This window comes from Podarcis filfolensis, assembly GCF_964270895.1.
Source record: "Podarcis filfolensis genome assembly, chromosome: 7".
Classification (NCBI taxonomy): Eukaryota; Metazoa; Chordata; class Lepidosauria; order Squamata; family Lacertidae; genus Podarcis; species Podarcis filfolensis.
Window position 1 is genome coordinate 34,860,070 of NC_139603.1, and position 17,545 is coordinate 34,877,614.

The following is a 17,545-nucleotide window of genomic DNA, read 5'->3' on the forward strand; positions in this document are numbered from 1 at the left end:
AGAGAGATGCTATCAAGTACTATGGCGCCTTCGCTTGCCCCCAAAAGAAATACAAATTATCTTGTGGAAAGAAACGTCTTTCAGCTCCTTCAGAAAAGTTGCTCTTGAATTGGTACCTGCTGATTCGGAGCAGAGCTGAGGGACGTGGAAATCACCGGCCGGGAATAAACCCCGGAGTGTTGTGAGTCCCCAGCTAAGGAGTCTGCAGGGAGGACTTTGTTCCCTGGGTTGGGAAACCGCGAAGCTGCAGTGGAGCCTCTTTCAGCTAGGAGGACCTGCAGGAGGAAATCTGCTGTACAGATAAAAGAGTAACTAGAGGTAATCACAGCCCTCTTGCTGTCGGTTATTTCACCCAAAGGGGGAAATATTGGCAGCCAGCAGCAAAGGAAGGGAAATAAGTTTATCAGTTGAAGAAAAAGAGATCAGAATAACAAGTATTTTGCAATTTGGCATTATCTGGATACGCTGTCATTTATTTACGTTTACTTCTCAAGATGCTCAGGATGGTAAACGGCAGTTCTCCCCATCCATTTTATCCTCACGTCAACCCTTTGATGTAGGTTGGGCTGAGGCTACCCAATGAGCTTGATAGGTATTGGAAATATTAAATACAGGCTTCTCCACTCCTAGTCCTGCTACTAGCATGTGCCAGCTCTCCCAAGTTCAGTACCTGCCTCTACACATAAACAGAACTTGCCACCTGTTCACTTTGAATGAATTGTTTGTATTTTGGGAGCCCAGGCCTTAATGAATAGTATCTGTGAGCAGTGCTGGATTTAGCTAAACAAGCTATAGCTTAGGGCCCCACTCTCTTGCCCCCCCCATATATTTCTTTTTAATTGTATTTCACTGTTAATATACTTCTTGTTGTCTTTCGGTTCAACAATTACTTTGATAAAATACATATTTTGTTATGTGCAAATGGCTTTAGATGCCTATTAGGTCCATAAATTACCATATAGCATATATTCAACACACAAAAACAGCGACAATTTGTTGTTGACAAAGGACAACTGGACATACAAAGGGCCCCATTACCTTCAGTAGCTTAGGGCCTCATCAAACCTAAATCCGGCCCTGTCTGTGAGGGTGTGCAAAGACTAAACGGGGTGTACAAATATCAAACTGCTCCTCCCAGTTTTGAAATTGTGTGTTTGAAGATGGGCATGTGAAAAAGGTTCAGGAGCAACATAGAGCAACACCAAATAATTCTTCCTACAGTTCTGAAACCACAACTGGGTCATTTGAAGACTTACTCATTTGTCCTCCACTGAAAAAATGAACATGGGACTAACCATAGTGTAACAAACTACGGAATAACATGAGCAGAACCCTGCTCAATGCCTATGGGAAACAAACAGCAGAGCATGAATGTGTTGGTCTTCTCCTGTTGATGCACCCCAACCGTAATTCCATGAAAATGTCAACCTACAAACCCATTTTTTAATTTTCATATATCATTTTAAAGATAATTTCCCAAAGTTTCAGGTTCTGCCAACAGTTTTTCAAAATGCTATTTCACATGTGAGTAAAACAACCAGAAGCATGACATGCAACGCAACTCAGAATATCTCTGTTTCTCTCTCTCTAAAGTTCATGGTTTCTTGGATAAGACTCATACAATAAAATAGACAATAGGTTGATTAGCCTTTATTGTATTGATAGTTTTAGTTTCTCATTGGTGAACTGGCAATAAATTTTATGTTAGGAACAAAATCACATGAGTTTAAGGCAATAAAACTTAGGTTGCTTGAGCATGTTGATGTTGGTCACAAAAATACCTACTCTTCCCTGCCCCCTAACAAATGAAAAGAAAAATCTGTATGTTTCAACTTTATTATTTTCTTTGAGGTTCTTAGCATTAAAAAAATGATACCTGAAATGTGCTTTACATGCAGGGACTGAAGGCTGTCTATAGCCATCGTAACTAGTAGCCATTGATAAACCTATTCTCAACAGAGGTCACATGTTCAGTCTTTCAAATATTCCCTGTTTTGCATGGTTTGCTGCTCCCACTGGCTAGGGTAGAGAAATGAAGTGCGAACATTTCCAATTACAGTGTAGGAGGCTTAGTTAGGGTAGCATGGAACAAGCGAGTTGTGCCAAAGCCCTCACAGAAAACTTAGTTTTTGAGGGGCGATTTGACAAAACAAAAGGGCTGGAAGAACTGTCACCAAGATATTAAATTATCCAATTTATAACTTTTAAAGCCGTGGTGGTGGTACTTTATTTTAAACCTTTTAGAAGACGTTTACTTTGAAATGGCAATCAGAGTTTCCATTTTTTAATTGATTACCAGGTAGCAAAGCTCGGTTTGGCTACAAATTATTGTGAAAGAAGTAACTCACTTGCAAATTTCAAAGCACATTTATTATTTTTATTTCTTTGTTATAAATATTGTATATAATATTTAAAATGCAAGCATAGAAATTTTCACAACAGTTTTTCATATCAACGAGCAAGCACTGTTTGAAATTTAATTGTGTGAAATGGTAACAAAGGACATTATCTGCTATAACTATGAGGAGGAGTTAACAAAATATGCAATCTCCTGTTGGCTTGTTTTGTGTCTTCAGTCCAGAACAAACACAGCTGCATGAGGCATGAGATTCAGATTGAATTTATACATCTGTCAATATGTTTCTTGCACTAGAGAAAAATGTAGAATAGTTCCATGTTGCTATGTTAGATGACAGCCCATAAGTTTAGTCAGGAAACACTTCACTGGGCATCGGGAGACCATTAAGAGCTGCCAATACATTGCTTACTGCTTCCTCTGTCATCATAAAAGTAGTTTTGTGTGTTTTAATACCAACATGTGGTGTTATGATAACATTTTTTAATTTTAGTAATGGATGATCTCTGAAAAGAAGATAAAAAAGACTGGTTATGAATATAGGAAGTGGCATTCATTCAAAAAAATGAAGGAAAAGTACTTAGAGCTATCCACCGTCTGAAGGATTTTAGTTATCTGACTTGGCAATCATCCATATTCTAGCAACGTACCAAAGTCAAATGACTTGAAAGTAAGCAAATGTACCCTTCAGTTTCAGCCCCTGTGGTTATTTACTCCCTCTGATTATACAGGTGCTTTAGTAGAGTATAATAGTTAATGTGTAGTTATATATAAAGAAATCACTATAGATCTATGTAACTTATATTTCTAAAGTAAAAGATTAACAGAGCAATCCTACCCACGACTTACACTCGCCGTTAGAGAGTGGGTCACCCCTGAGCCCACCTACATGTTAGAAGCTCAAAAACATGCAAGTGTTGTAGATTACATCGCTGTTGGACCACTGTTGCGTTGGTGCTGCTTAATGCATGTTTAGCTGATTCAACAACATGAACTGAGGAAGTTTGGGCATTAGGTAGAAGGAGAGAGAACCTCAGGTGCTGGTAGCGTCCATGGCACCAGCACACAATTATAACTGCAGAACAGGTAATGCGAAATGAAAACACTCACATTGGAGTCAGTGGGGAGCCCCGGACGACTCAAAACCCCACCCTCTGTCTCCCATTGTCTTGCTCATTCTCACTAAACTTCTGGATATCTCCTTGTACATTAAGAACTCATGGCTGAAGTGCCTCCTCTTCTTGGACTATATGGCCTACTCTTTCGCAAAATGTTTGCTCCAATCACAGTGATGCCATACATTCATGTGTGGAGTATTCTGTCAGCTATCTATGCAGTCAGACAACTGACCATAAGCCTATGTCTTTGGGAGGAAGAGGTTGTAGGTGTGAGGTATGTTGCACTGAGAAATAGAGTTGGCTGCTTGTTATGAATGGACTAACGCTCCACCTTTCCTGTTTTATCTGCGTGATAAAAGGTGCATGGGATCTCAACTATAATGCACCAGCATAATGCTTGTATAACTGTGGTGTAGGGATAATCACTACAATTATAGGACTGCCTTCGAACTGCAGGGTCCCCAACTATTTTTGGTCTGGAGGAACATAAGGAAATCTACAAACTCCCGGGAACAGCATAAAATTCCCATTTTATAGACAAAAAACTGTCCATGCTCAGAACTGCACCTCCAAAAATAGGCTCCACCCCAATCCCCAAATAAAACAAAGATTAAAAGCAGACCATACTCCCCTCCACAAAAAAAGCAAGTAATCCTCCCAAATGAACAGTAACAAAAAAGCCAAAGACACTTTTTAAACAAATTGGCAGGGACAGGGGCCTTGGTGGGCGGCAAGGGATGTTTTAAAATGCAGTTAGGAATCCCAGCTGCAGTTGAAAGCTTTCAGCACTAACTCAAACATTTACTTAACACCTGCTCACACTGTCCTTCCATTGCCTCATGGCTTCAATTTGGAAAGGAAGCATGTTGTGTACTATATAGGGTCTCCTACTACTTCCTAGAGTATACAGTGGAAGAAGGCAGAGATGTCAGTCTGAACTTTAGCACTGGTTACTCCTATGCTTTCCAGCAGTCTTTACAATGTGCTTACAGTATAGTCATTCATTTTTTAAAATAGATAAATACATAGTTGTTTACCTGGGCAGTGGTTCAGGATAAGTGACATCCATAGCGGCACTTTTAATAACACCAGTCTGAAGAGCTTCCACAAGTATATCTTGGTCTACAACTTGCCCTGTGTGGAAATCATGTTCTTATGATAACCGCTGGGTAACGGTGCATTGCATGGTTTCATTGAATCATAGAGTTGGAAGGCACCCGAGGGTCCTCTAGTCTAATTCTCTTCAACGCAGGAATCCCAACTAAAGCATCCATGACAGACGGCCATCCAGCCTCTGCTATAAAAGCTCCAATCAAGGAGAGACCACCACCTTCCGAGTTAAGGAGAACACAAGTACTGTACATGCTGCTGAACTGATCTCATTACACACCTCCATTCATCAAGCTGGGAGCAACAGACCATGAGCCTTGGTATAACACAATTTGTGAGCCAACACTCGTAGTTTGTTTCTCTCAAAACAAACTACGATGTTAAGCTGAGCACAGATTCACATGTTGTGATAAAGAATGCAGGGCCTCTTCAAAAAGCAGTGCTCAAAAGGGCTGCTTGATTGGGCTGCTTGAAAGCCTTTTTGCAAAGGGACTTTCAGACAGTGCTGTGCTTTGAAGTCCTAACACTCAATATTTTTCTTCAAGCAGCTCTTTATGACCTACCTCTAGAGATATTTATAAGACTAGCTGTGGGTTTCATCAGCTGCAACTCTTTTTTCCCAATCAGTTTGTACGTCCGAGGTGTCAGATTTACAACCAGCATCACAAAATCTGACTGCTGGAGCAAGTCTTCTATTGCCCCACAATAGCAGGCACCCACAGCCTGTTCTTCATCTTCTTTCCTGACAGAAAAACAAAAACAAGGATGATGTGTTTAACAAGTGCTGGTTCTTGGGGGGTGGGGGGTGGAATTCACAAATAATGTTCCAATCTCCCCTGTATATTGATATTTATCTTTCTAGCAAAGAAATTAAGAAGGTTTAAATACCTTTTTCAAAGCTGAAAAACCTAAATATTACAATCAAGCCACTGAAATTTAATAAAACCATCTAAATTAGCTTAAAAATGAGTTGAGCTGTGTACTTTTTCCTAGCAAACTGACATTATTAAAACACACACCAAAAATGGCAACCGCATGTAGTAGAGCTTCTCCCTCCCTCCATCATGATGAGGTTAAGTTCTTTTAATATCCTGATTTTAAGTACAGGAGAACTACAGCTAAGTTCCACAATGTGTTACTGAAGGGAAGAAGAGAGATTTGCCCCTGGCTCTTTTCAGCAGTCCTTGTGGTTTTTGTAACATCTAGTTTCCTCCCTAGCAAAGCAACAGCTTTGAAAACCAGAGTGAGGATGAAACGGAACACAGCAAAAGCCAAATTCAGACATAGCTCAGGATGAATATCAACCTTAAATCATGGCTCTCTTGTAGAAAAAAGTGGGAGGGTTGGAAGACTGGCAGGAAGATTTCACATATTTTCATGGCATTAGGGTGAATGCTGGAACAAGCTACTTAGCCAGTTTCCTCATTTACTAAGAACTGAAATTTGTTTGTGTGAAATGGCCCTTATTTATCCTTATATTTTTCTCACCGGATGGCTCACCTTTTCTAAGCACGATAGGCAAGCCTCTCTTCAGCACATTAAGCAGAAATATGAGTTGAAAAGTACAGCTGTGTTTGTTCACTTCTGAAGACCAGCTGATCTTTCTCTTTACACCCATGCACAAAGATTTGGGGGTAAAACAGCTTTAGAGGTGAAGATACGTTCTATTTTGTATGGGATCAAACTGTGTATTTTTACCTTCTGTTCCTGTTATGATACAGAATTTTCATCTCAAAAGCTCTGGCTCTCTGAGCAATTTTATACCCAATGCTTCCCATTCCAATGATCCCCAGAGTTGCCCCTGTGACTTCCTCTCCTAACCAGTTATTAGAGAAATAGTCTGTGTCAGGGGAAACAGCAATCTGGCAACCTGCAAAATGACAAAATAAGGGGTGGCGGGTGGAGAAGAGGTGTTCATTAAAAACAGAATTCTAGGGGGGGGAGTGATTTTTGTAAGAAATCTGAGTTATTCAGTTGAGGCTGTAAATAGGTGATTTTTCATTATACATCAGTGTTAAATTATTTGTTTAGATTGTAACAAAAGTCATATTGCATACAAAATTTCATATACACAAACAGGTAGGATACAGGGCAACCTGACACAATACTAGGTAGAAAAGGGTTCAGGTTGAAGGCAGAGGCTCAGGCTGTACTCTTTGAACAGAAAGCTCCTACTGTATGTTGTTTCAGCAAAGAACAAAGCGAGCTTCTTTCCTGTATATCAGCAGTGTTGATACCTCCCCATTGTGAGCCTCACCCATACTGCAAGGTGCTGCTTTGCTTAAAGGGGCCTAGCTCTCAGCGGGAGACTCTGGTTGCATGTCACTTTCCATGGAGTCTTCCAAGTCAGAGGATGACAGCGCCACTTCCTCTGGCCAGGCTTATGTTGACTCCATGAGCTCACTGGGTAGCAACCCTTCTGGGTCTGGCCATACATGTCCTCTGTTTTGGAGTCCTCCACTCCATCTCCTGAATCTGACTCCTCATCCCTGACACCAGCCTCCTTCCTGACAACTTACCTCCTTCCAAAGGGAATCAAATCTGGGTAAGTGCTCCGCCCTGGAACCTCTCACTGCTCGGGAAAATGGGACAAGGGTAACTGTAAAGAAATGTGCACAGTATTGTCAGTGTTACCTTCAACAAGTCTTCGGGCAGCTGCCAGCAGCAAGGCCATGCCAATGTCTGCTGTAGTGCTGTGGACAGCATGAGGAGTGTTGGCGATTCTAACTCCAAACCCAGAGATCAGCTTCAAATCCAGGTGATCGGTACCCACTCCTGCACTTGAAATCACTTTTAAGTTAGGCAGACTTTTCAACAGCTCACTGTCGATGACTGGCTTATGCCACCACGAGTAAATAGCTTGGACTTGAGCATGATAGTATTCTTTGCTTTCGAGGAATTCCTTCATGGTGATAAGTTGAAAGTGTTTCTTCAGAAACGGCACGTGCGCTTCTAAGACTCCCAGGGTGCCACCTACTTCACTGATCAGTAAGAGAGGCAACTTGGAATCTTGCATGATCTTCGAAAGGATGGGAGACAACTAGTTTTCTGAAAAGCATAGAGAAACAAACCACGCCACAAAATATTGGATTATTTTCCTTCATTGTGATACAATATGCAAGACATACAATATACAAAAAAATTGGTGGAACACCAACATGGTCAGAAACCTGTCTCTTCTGAATCTCTTAAAATCAAACTTCACAAAGCCTGATCCTTAAACTGTCAAGACTTGTACGATAGCACTCATAAACTCATTCCTATTTATTTTATTTATTAACAAAATGTATATACCGCTTGATTGCAAGAAAACCTCTGTGTGGTTGATTATCTGTGAAGCAATTATTTCAAGAGAAAAGGAAACGTCAAAAATTAACACAATACCGGTTGTGAAGCTGTGCTCATCGAAAGGATGTCTTGAAATAGTAGCATGCAAATCTCAGCACTGCTGAACTTTGAACACTGGAATTTATCAAGTTACTTTGTAAGCCATTTTGCTTGCCAAGAATGGGTATAATCCAAACTAATTTAAACATATTTAATTATCCAACAAAGTTCAATCCATGAGCGTTAAAGATATGCATAATTCTCTACTAGTAAATCAACAGAGAGAACTTTGGCATATTGTTTCTTTAAAAAAACACACACTCCAAATACATTGTTTGCTAAATCTGACTCAACCACAATGCACTTCTTTATTTGATTATAACCTCAACATTGTCTTAATAATATAAAGATATGTTTTCAAATGCAACAACAGGTTGCATCCAGCACCGCCGTTCCACTTGCACAGCAGACTTCCACTTGCACAAAACTTCCCACTCCTCTCCCCTGCAGCACCCCTAACTCAAAATCTGCTCCATAGCATTGAGGGACCCCCCAGAGCAGAGTCTGGGGACACGTGAGGGGGCTGCAAGGGAGAGGTAGGGAATGTGGTGTTGCTCAAGTTGAACTCCTCTTATATAGCGTTGGGTACAATCCAATCACTTTGCTTTAGTATGTAAAAAAAACCCAACACAACCACTTTTTTGCACTCTTCTCAGTTATGCCATGAATGGATTCCACTTTTGCTTGATGTGAGACATTCAAACCTGGGGTAGCCAACAGTGGTCAGTAGTTCTCTTGGGAAACCAAAAATGCAAGGGGAAACAAGATGGCTACTGCAGCATATTGGGGAGTGTCATCTTCCTCATGCAAATGGCATGTGTAGGACAAGATATAACAGTGCTGTTTGGGACAGTTCACATTTTTAAGGGTACAGAAGCTGAACCTGTACATGGTATGTCCAACAGAACACCAAGCAGCCTCTTAATCAGTTGCGGTTGAATTTGGTATTGCAACTCCACTGGGTATTATGTATTATTTTACTTTTGAAAGTGACTGAGGCTGCATGCACATCCCTATTTTCTATGGCTCCAGGATGCTCCCCACTGTTGGTTTTTGGAATACAGTACCCATGACAGTCACAATTCGTATCTATTTTTGTAGGATTGGGAGGTTGGTTTGGATTACACCTTTGGGTCTCCACCAAGCCTGTAGTTTTGTATCTATAAGATGGGGCATTTAGTAGAAGAAACTGCTGGATTGTTCAAACCAGTTTCTTTGTTAAGCTTATGACCTAGCTAGCCCTCTTAAGCACCCTCCTTCTGCATGATGGAAGTTTGTCATGTTGCCAGAGACAACTGGGTGTGGATACTCTTCCTAATGGGGAAGCAAGATGTGCTGCAGTGTGAGCCCCTCCTTCCTATACTCAAGTTTTATATATGTGTAACTAAAACCTTATATCCTAAAGGCACCAGTCTCCATTGGGTAAGCAAATGGCACCCGTGAAATCTCTCACGTGACAGAGATGTTTTCAACACTATCCTAAAGCTACTTGAAGAATCCTAGTGCTTTCCCTCAAACCAGTTTCCATTTGGAAAATGTGGGCTGCAGTGAATATGTTTGTACAAATAAAGGGCTGGAAGAATCAGAAAGCCAGCTGTTGTGCTCGAAAGCCTTGGAGCAACATTTATTAGTTCTTTTACTTAAGAATATAATTACAGAAAATAGTTACAGTATGGGAAGCCATAAATGAAAACTACGTAGGATAAGTTTTGATTTTCATTCTCCATTGTTATTTAGCGGTTAATGTCCTTTTGCTGACCAGCCATTGATTATTAATGTTCTCCATCAAACTATTGGGGGATCACTTCACTAGGAATGGGGAGGTCATTGAGAACAGCCTGTATATTTTCCACTGCTTCTTCTGTCATCATAAGCAGGGCTTGCACAGTTGCAGTTCCAATGTGAGGAGTTATAATAACATTCTTCAGTTGCAATAATGGGTGATCCCTGCAAGGAAGCCATAACAGAAAAATCAGAAGTCATCTGGCACGGGCAGATCAAAGTAACTATATTGCTATATGACTGCACTGAAAAAGACTCCAAATTCGGGGTGGGGGGGTGAATGGTAAGTTAGCTTCCACTGAGATGTCTTCTATACACTGTGTAGGTCACAATCATTAAGTGTGATATGATCTACTAAATCATTTTAGGAGCTAGCCCTATGAAGATCTGCTTTTGAGTGACTGGTGCTCTGAATCAAAGTTCTCATCACCTATAAACTTGTTTGTATGGCAGTACTGTTAGATAGAAAGCTTAGAACAATGCAGTCTATGTTCTAGGCTTAGAACAAGAACTCCCCCTTACAATTCTGCTCTATTTTTGCATTTCAAATGCACGGTACAGGTTTGAGTGAAAATGAATTAAAGCAGCAAAACAAATTTTGCCGCCTACTGTACAATCTGAAGGTTGTTTTGTTTCAAAGCGTTAGATGGCAAAGGAAAAGCATTTGGGACCTCAGCACAAGGGACAGATTGCTATCTCAGCCCTGAACACAAATGCTATTGTGTTGTTGTACTACAGAGCTTGTAATGGGTTATATTTAATACCTCTACCATCATGATTTCTTGTGTTACTTCAGTTTGTTTAAATCCAAATACTCTGAGACTCTGGTCAGTCAGAAGAAATGGCAAAATGAATTCAGAAGAAGGCATATTTATGACTATCCATGCACACAGGTTTCTGAACACATCAAGCATTAAGGAGGCGGCAACAGAGGCAAACTTAATGTTGAAGTTTTGGACCAATGAATAATAATTATTCCATGTCAGGACTAAAACAACAACAGCAAAGGTGGTTTTTTTGGTAATATTTTACCTTGGCAATGGTTCAGGGTGAGTCACATCTAAAGCTGCAGCCTTAATAACTCCATTTTTGAGCGCTTCTACCAAGGCATCTTGATCAACTACTGCACCTGATACGAACAGAAAGTCATAAAGTAGTTCATGATAAAGACTGAAAGCTCGTTTCCTGCATTGTTCACTTGAAAAGCACAACATTGTGTCCAGTGGAGTTAATGCCTAGGTAAGTGTGCTTAGGATTGCAGCCAAAGAACACATTTTAAGGAACTAAGGGACTCTCCACATTATCTCTCCAAACATGTTTTGATTGACCCAAAATAGTAAAAAGGCTTATGAATCCAGTCCTTAATCCATTTCCTTTGCAGCAAACCTGTTAAAGTTCACCAATAAAGCCACTTCATGTGATACTGCTCTTCCATCCTTCCTTCCTTCTACATCTGGATTAGGGTGTAATGAAACCCACAGCTGTGCCAAATCCAATGTACCCAAAGTATGTTTCTTCAGCACTGAATTTTCCCTTTCTTTTTCTTTTGTACCATACTCCTGATTCCCCCCTCCCCAATACTACTGGTTTCAAAATAATCTATATTGATTCTTGACACTGAAAACTGGTTGTTGGCCTCACCCTTTGTTAGTGCTGGTGAAATGTATCACCTTTTACACAAAAGAAGAGAGACAAGGATGGAAAATATGCAAAAATAGGTATTTGAAAAATTTACATAGCTGAAGTTTACATTTAGGTAGTCACACATCCCCTACCTCTGCAGATGTTGATGAGAGTAGCCGTGGGTTTCATCAGCTGCAGCTCTCTTTTCCCAATGAGCTTGTGTGTCTCAGGTGTCAGATTCACAACCAACATCACAAAGTCAGACCCTTGGAGCAAGTCTTCTATGTTTCTGCAATAAGTGGCACCAACTGCCTGTTCTTCTTCCTCTTTCCTGGAAGGAAATAAATGTGACAATTGTCACTTATACAGTGGTACCTTGGGTTAAGTACTTAATTCATTCCGGAGGTCCGTACTTAACTTGAAACTGTTCTTAACCTGAAGCACCACTTTAGCTAATGGGGCCTCCTGCTGCTGCCGCGCCACCGGAGCACGATTTCTGTTCTCATCCTGAAGCAAAGTTCTTAACCTGAAGCACTATTTCTGGATTAGCGGAGTCTGTAACTTGAAGCGTATGTAACCTGAGGTACCACTGTACTAGTAACTCTCGTCCCTGGAGCTGCCCAGGCGGAACAAATACTTGACAGGGGCTGGGAGCTCCTCGTGGATTATTTCCTATGGGTAGCCAAATTTTAGGTCAAAAGGCAACATTTAAAGTCCACTGCATCCCTCCTCATTCAGTGCAGCATCCATGTGAACATCAGTGTTGCTCCTTGCATGGTGCTACATGCTTGCCTTTCAAGGCAGCCAAAGGGCATTGCTAAAGGATGCTGGCTGATCATGAGAATCTTAAAACTTGAGGAACATGGGAGCCTGCATGTGTTTCTGGCTAGCAGTTGTTTTTTAAAAAAATGATTACTAACCTTTGAAAAGATCTTCTAGTCTTTTAGTGCACTAGTCTTCTAGCGCACCTCCTTGTGTGCCCTGCTTTAGGTGTTGCTTGCCAATACTGCAGATAAGCAGAATTACCCGTATTTTGTATGTGTCACTCTGTGCATGCTGCAGAAACAGATTCAAGACAAAAATCTAATAAACCCTGATTTATATATTAATTCTGAACAGGCAGGTGTGTGTGTGGTCGTTTTACCATATTGTAAGTCTGAAAATCACCATGTCTTTAAAAATCACTTGCTTTCCACTTCAGTATTCAAATATTAGCAAGAAGAATCACCATACACGTAGGTTTGCCATACGTCCAGGAATTCCCGGACACATCCTCTTTAGGGGGTCCTACATGCCCATCAGGGAGGGGGGTGATTTTACATTTTAAAGCAAATGTCCTGGATTTTGGTGAAGGTTCTTTTGTGTGGGGGTGGCTCTGGCAACCTGGGCTCTGGTGTGGCCAGCTCAGGCTCAACAGTGGCGGAGGAGCTGTTGGGTGATTGCCCTAAGGAAGCCAAACAACTTTTTGTGTCCAGACTTTTACCTCTTGAAATATGGCAACCCCACCATACAATGACTTTTTCACTTTAATGGTAGAGATGAAAATAGTCTCAAGTGATGGAGGAATTGTTTTTGTCTCTCTCAGCCCCTTAGCCTCCATGACTACACACAGACTGACACTGTAACATGGTGCAGAGATTGGTAGTTTCGAGCAACTGCTTCCAACAGACATAGAAACCTAGATTACCAATACATTGCAAGTTAAATAACTAAGGCTGAGGTCCCGTACATGTCTACTCAGGAGTAAGCCCCACTGAGATCCATGAGACTTACTCCCATGTTAATTTTGCATGGGCTGCACTGTACAACACCTTCATCAAAGATATACCTACGGTTCCTGTTGTGATAAAGGATGTTCATGTCAAAAGCTTTTGCTCTCTTGGCTACTTTATACCCAATGCTGCCCATTCCAATGATACCAAGAGTGGCCCGGGTAACTTCTACTCCCAGCCAGTCAACCGCAAAATGTGTGGTATCTGGAGATGTTGCAATATGACAACCTAAAAAACAAAAGCAGAAGCCACGCAGCAGCGAATGAGAAACAAGAGTGTTAGTACTTACAACAGCTTTATTTCAGAAATTAGAAAACGCGCCTGCACCATTTACAATAGTTATTGAAAATCAGAAGACAGCTCTAAATGGGAGTCCCTGTAAGGCATATTTCTACTTAGAATTTGTATAATAAGCAGCACATAAAAATATAGGTGGGAATAAATTTAAGGAAGAAGGTAGCAGAATCCATCACTGTTAAATCTAGTTAAGGGATCTCGTATGGAAGGATTAGAGAAACATCTGCTCAAGCGTTTGAAGAGCTTCAACCCATCAAGGTTTAAAACGTGGAGCTAAATGGATATTGGCTCTGACTCAATTTCAGTTACAAATTAGAAGCAAGCCAAAATTTGGAGTACAGTACTCCATAATTTTCAGTTCAAAAGGTAATTTCTACTTGGTACCTGAATAGCTGGAAAAGGGAGCAAATACCTGTATTATTATTTATCACTATATCATGGGCATTATCATATAACTATTGATCAGCTGATCTAAGGACTGATTGATACTGGGAGTGGTAAACTCAAAATCTTAACATATTAGTGCAAGTTATGTCCCACAAAATCTGAAATGTGTCCACAGCAACTTACACAAACTGCAAAAGAAAATGACTTTACCTTCCACTAGTCTTCTTGCAGATGCCAGCATTAAGGCCATGCCTATGTCTGCTGTGGAGTCAGAAACAGCATGTGGGGTGTTGGTGACTTTTACTCCAAAGCTCGAAATCAGTTTCAAGTCCAAATGATTCACTCCTACCCCTGAGTTTGCTACCACCTTTAGGCTGGGCAAGCTTTCAAGAAGTTCCCGGTCAATGAGAGGTCTGCACTCAAATACAAAAATGGACTTGATCTTTTCACGAAGTTCGTCCTTGTTTCTGTGAAACTCTCTCAGGGTGATGAGATTGAAGTGTTTCTTAAGGAACTCCACATGGCTCTCCAGTACACCAAATGTGCCTCCTATTTCACAGATCAAAACACCAGGCAGTTCTTTTTCTCCCATACCCTGAAAAAAAGGGGATGATGAGAAATGTTAAACAGAAAACAGAAAACTAGGCTTTCATAAAGCCACTGGAAAATATCCAAGGATGTAAACTGGAGTCTCAGAATTCTGCATTATTCTGTATTAACAGTTAGATAGTCTCTGACAATAATTACGTTTGGTTGGGTGCTTAAAACATCTATTTCTAAAAGCGTTCCCAGGAGGACAAGCTGACTCACAGGCAGTATCAGATTTCTCTTTAGAGATCTGCTTTATTTGTTTCTATTTCCTTTATTTTAATATTGTGGTACACTACTATGGCATTTTGTGGTGTTTAGACATTTATAAAGATTTTATACATAAGAAAAAGAATATACCCAGGAGGATTTAATTTACAACAGGATTTAATTGCAACAGATGATGACTTTCTACATGCATATTTTCTTGCCCAGTTGTGGCAATAAGACACTACAATGTAATGATAAAGCTATATTCAACATGTAAGATGCAGAGGAAATGCTTAGTTGCTGGAGCGGAATGGGATCCTCTCTAAAAATGTCTGAGAATGCTTCATGCTGATCAAATTAGCCTTTTATCAGTTTTGATTCTGACTGTGTCAGCTTCTGTACAAAGAAATGAGCTGCAGCCAGTTATAGGACAAAAAAACTTCACAAGATTTAGCTGCTTATCTTTTAATAGAAACACCAACATCAACTAATTTTGTTCATCCTAAGAGAAGGACAGCATACACTACTTTGGATGATTTATTAGGAAAAATACCTAGTAAATTATTGTTTCCTATACAGTATTTAAATATTGCTTAAATATTAAGGCAGTAACCTTGTGGTCTTGAAAATAATAACTACAATATGCATATACAAGAAACAATGAATATGAAAAACTACAAAATGTAATATAATCGAACATAAAACAATAAAATCCTAAAGCCCTCAAAACATAGCAGCACATTAAAAAAACTTCTTAAAGAGTCAAGGAACCCTTCCATCTTCAGCCTCCCTCTTGGCAAGGCACAACTTGGGTCACAATATACAACTCTCACCCCACTAAAACATACACATCACACCCAAATTCTGCGCTATATGTATGCTTCAACCCACATAAGAGGGACCCCATTAGTTACTGCCTTCTATGATATGCTTACTAACTTCTGTCTAATATGAATAATACAATCAGTTGTGGTGTGTGAAGCAATGTGTTCAAATGGAGGGCTGTGGGCAGTGCTATTTTTCTAGAAAAAGAGGTGCCACAACTCACCATGAAGACTTCCCTCGTTCTCTTAGAATGGCAATGGAGCCCACCTGAGAGGTGGCGGAACAGCTGTCTTGCAGCACTGGAACAGTTTACATCTCTCTGTCCCCATATTTCACCACAGATTTTGTCAGCAGTGACTTTTGCCAAAAGGCCACTTTGATTGGCAGCAACCCCATTCCATTCCCAGGATGCAATTAAATATAGGTGGCTATAATTTGGTCCAGGGGCTACTAATGGCCGCCTAGTACAAGTACCCTCAGCTGATTCCTGCTAAGGAATAAACTCTCTGTTTTTCAGCAAGCTAGAGATAAGAATAGTAATTCCCTCACTCAAAGCCTTAACATGCAATATAGCCACATGGGTTTATATATATTATGTGATTAGCATAAATAATCACAATAAATATATATTATGTGATTAGCATAAATAATCACAATAAGCACTTTAATCATCAACAGGAATATGTCTACAAGGCAATTTGCTTCCTCCTGGTACTAACCTTGGCCTGGTAAGCTGCTCCCCCAGTGCTGTTTTGCTCAGTTCTGTAGCTTTGCACACAGGTAATGTTTGTCTTTGCCCACTGAGACCAATGCGTGCTGGAGACTTTCACCCAGGCAGCAGCCAGCTGAACAGACTGTGCCAAGCAGAAGGCTTTAACTCTGAGCATAATCCGACATTAAACACAGTGTTTTGGGAACACCTGTCCAAGAAACAACAATTTAAATCTAAGCTAGTGTTGTGAAAATTTAGCTGATACTAAAGCAGACATTTCTGAATAAAAAAAAAGTAACAGTGCAATTATATTCTAAAAACCCTTTGTGGAGCCAGCAAAATAAATCACTCAAAATAAATGATGTTTAAAACTTTTAACAAAGATTACACCAAGATTAACAACAGTTTCTGCTGTAACTAACTTACCAGTTTTAGTAGGGGAATGGATTAAACAATGTGTGTATTTCTTGATTCCTACAGCACACACTGTGTTTAGCACCGAGTACAGTCAGTTCTTTAACTTTGCTTTGAAGGCCCCTTAGCTGGCTTGGCTCTGCCTGAATGTGAGCTATGCACACAGCACATATGTTTCTTAGTACGTACACATTTCTAACAAGGCTGTATCCCAGTCTTATACTTGGTTTCCAGATATTTATTAACAGCATTTACAAGCTTCTCAATTAAAAATAAATACTCAATGTATTATCCGTTAGGAGCCAAGGAAAAAGTCATTACAGTAGCAAACCTGGATAAAATACGCTATGTTTATTTTGCCCTGTCTACAGAGCAAAAATATGGCAGGGGCAAGCCATTATCAGCCCATGTTTTCATAGTTTACACATGGTGCTAAAATAAATGCATATCTATGTAAAAAACAATATGTATTACAGCTGTCTAGGAGAAATATACTTCCAAAAGGATCACGTGGTCTGAAGCTGGCAAGAGTCTTAATTGCAAGTCTCTGCCCGCAGGAGGGGGCAATGGCAAGAACTGCGGCCAGACACGAGCAATCAATCCTAGCTCTCGATTCGCTTTTCCTTACGGGTTGGAAGAAACCATCAAAACCAAGAACTCCGCTAGACAAGCTTTCGGCGAGCAACCTTTCCCAAACGGTTGATGTCATCCCAAGGTCTACGCGGGCTTCACAGCTATCAGAACCACTCTCTTCTACGCAACAGGTACCCGTTTTACCAGAACAATTCCCCCTTACCTCCCTTTCTTTTTGCAATGGACTCGTCCCCATCGCTCAGGCGTCGATTGAAGAGCAGCCGTTCCACTTCCGTCGCGAAATGAACCTCTCCGGAAGTGGCGAAACAAAAGGCGGGCAAACGGCTTCATTTGCCCTCGCGGGGCTAAGCGTAGCGCTGCATTGGGCGGC

General features: G+C 40.6%; 2 protein-coding genes across 5 annotated transcripts; both read right to left on the reverse strand.

Moving 5' to 3' along the window:
• Positions 1–2,352: 2,352 nt before the first annotated feature.
• LOC310767129 (glyoxylate/hydroxypyruvate reductase B-like) lies at positions 2,353–9,496 on the reverse strand. The gene is made up of 6 exons (XM_083624055.1): positions 7,969–9,496; positions 7,219–7,632; positions 6,283–6,454; positions 5,148–5,326; positions 4,512–4,608; positions 2,353–2,862 (listed from the first exon to the last, which is right to left on the reverse strand). Exons 2-6 carry the CDS (start codon positions 7,598–7,600, stop codon positions 2,706–2,708), a joined length of 987 nt encoding a protein of 328 aa, XP_083480181.1. The 5' UTR covers positions 7,601–7,632; positions 7,969–9,496; the 3' UTR covers positions 2,353–2,705.
• A 72-nt stretch (positions 9,497–9,568) lies between these two features.
• Positions 9,569–17,545, reverse strand: LOC310767108 (putative 2-ketogluconate reductase). 4 transcript variants are annotated; one of them, XM_083623990.1, is made up of 7 exons: positions 17,378–17,517; positions 16,175–16,375; positions 14,043–14,427; positions 13,205–13,376; positions 11,529–11,707; positions 10,786–10,882; positions 9,569–9,918 (listed from the first exon to the last, which is right to left on the reverse strand). In XM_083623990.1, exons 2-7 carry the CDS (start codon positions 16,340–16,342, stop codon positions 9,762–9,764), a joined length of 1,158 nt encoding a protein of 385 aa, XP_083480116.1. In that variant the 5' UTR covers positions 16,343–16,375; positions 17,378–17,517; the 3' UTR covers positions 9,569–9,761. The 4 variants fall into 4 exon arrangements, with proteins under 4 accessions (XP_083480116.1, XP_083480115.1, XP_083480117.1 ...); XM_083623989.1 differs by lacking the exon at positions 17,378–17,517 and adding an exon at positions 16,594–17,099; XM_083623991.1 differs by lacking the exon at positions 16,175–16,375 and having other exon boundaries at positions 17,378–17,545.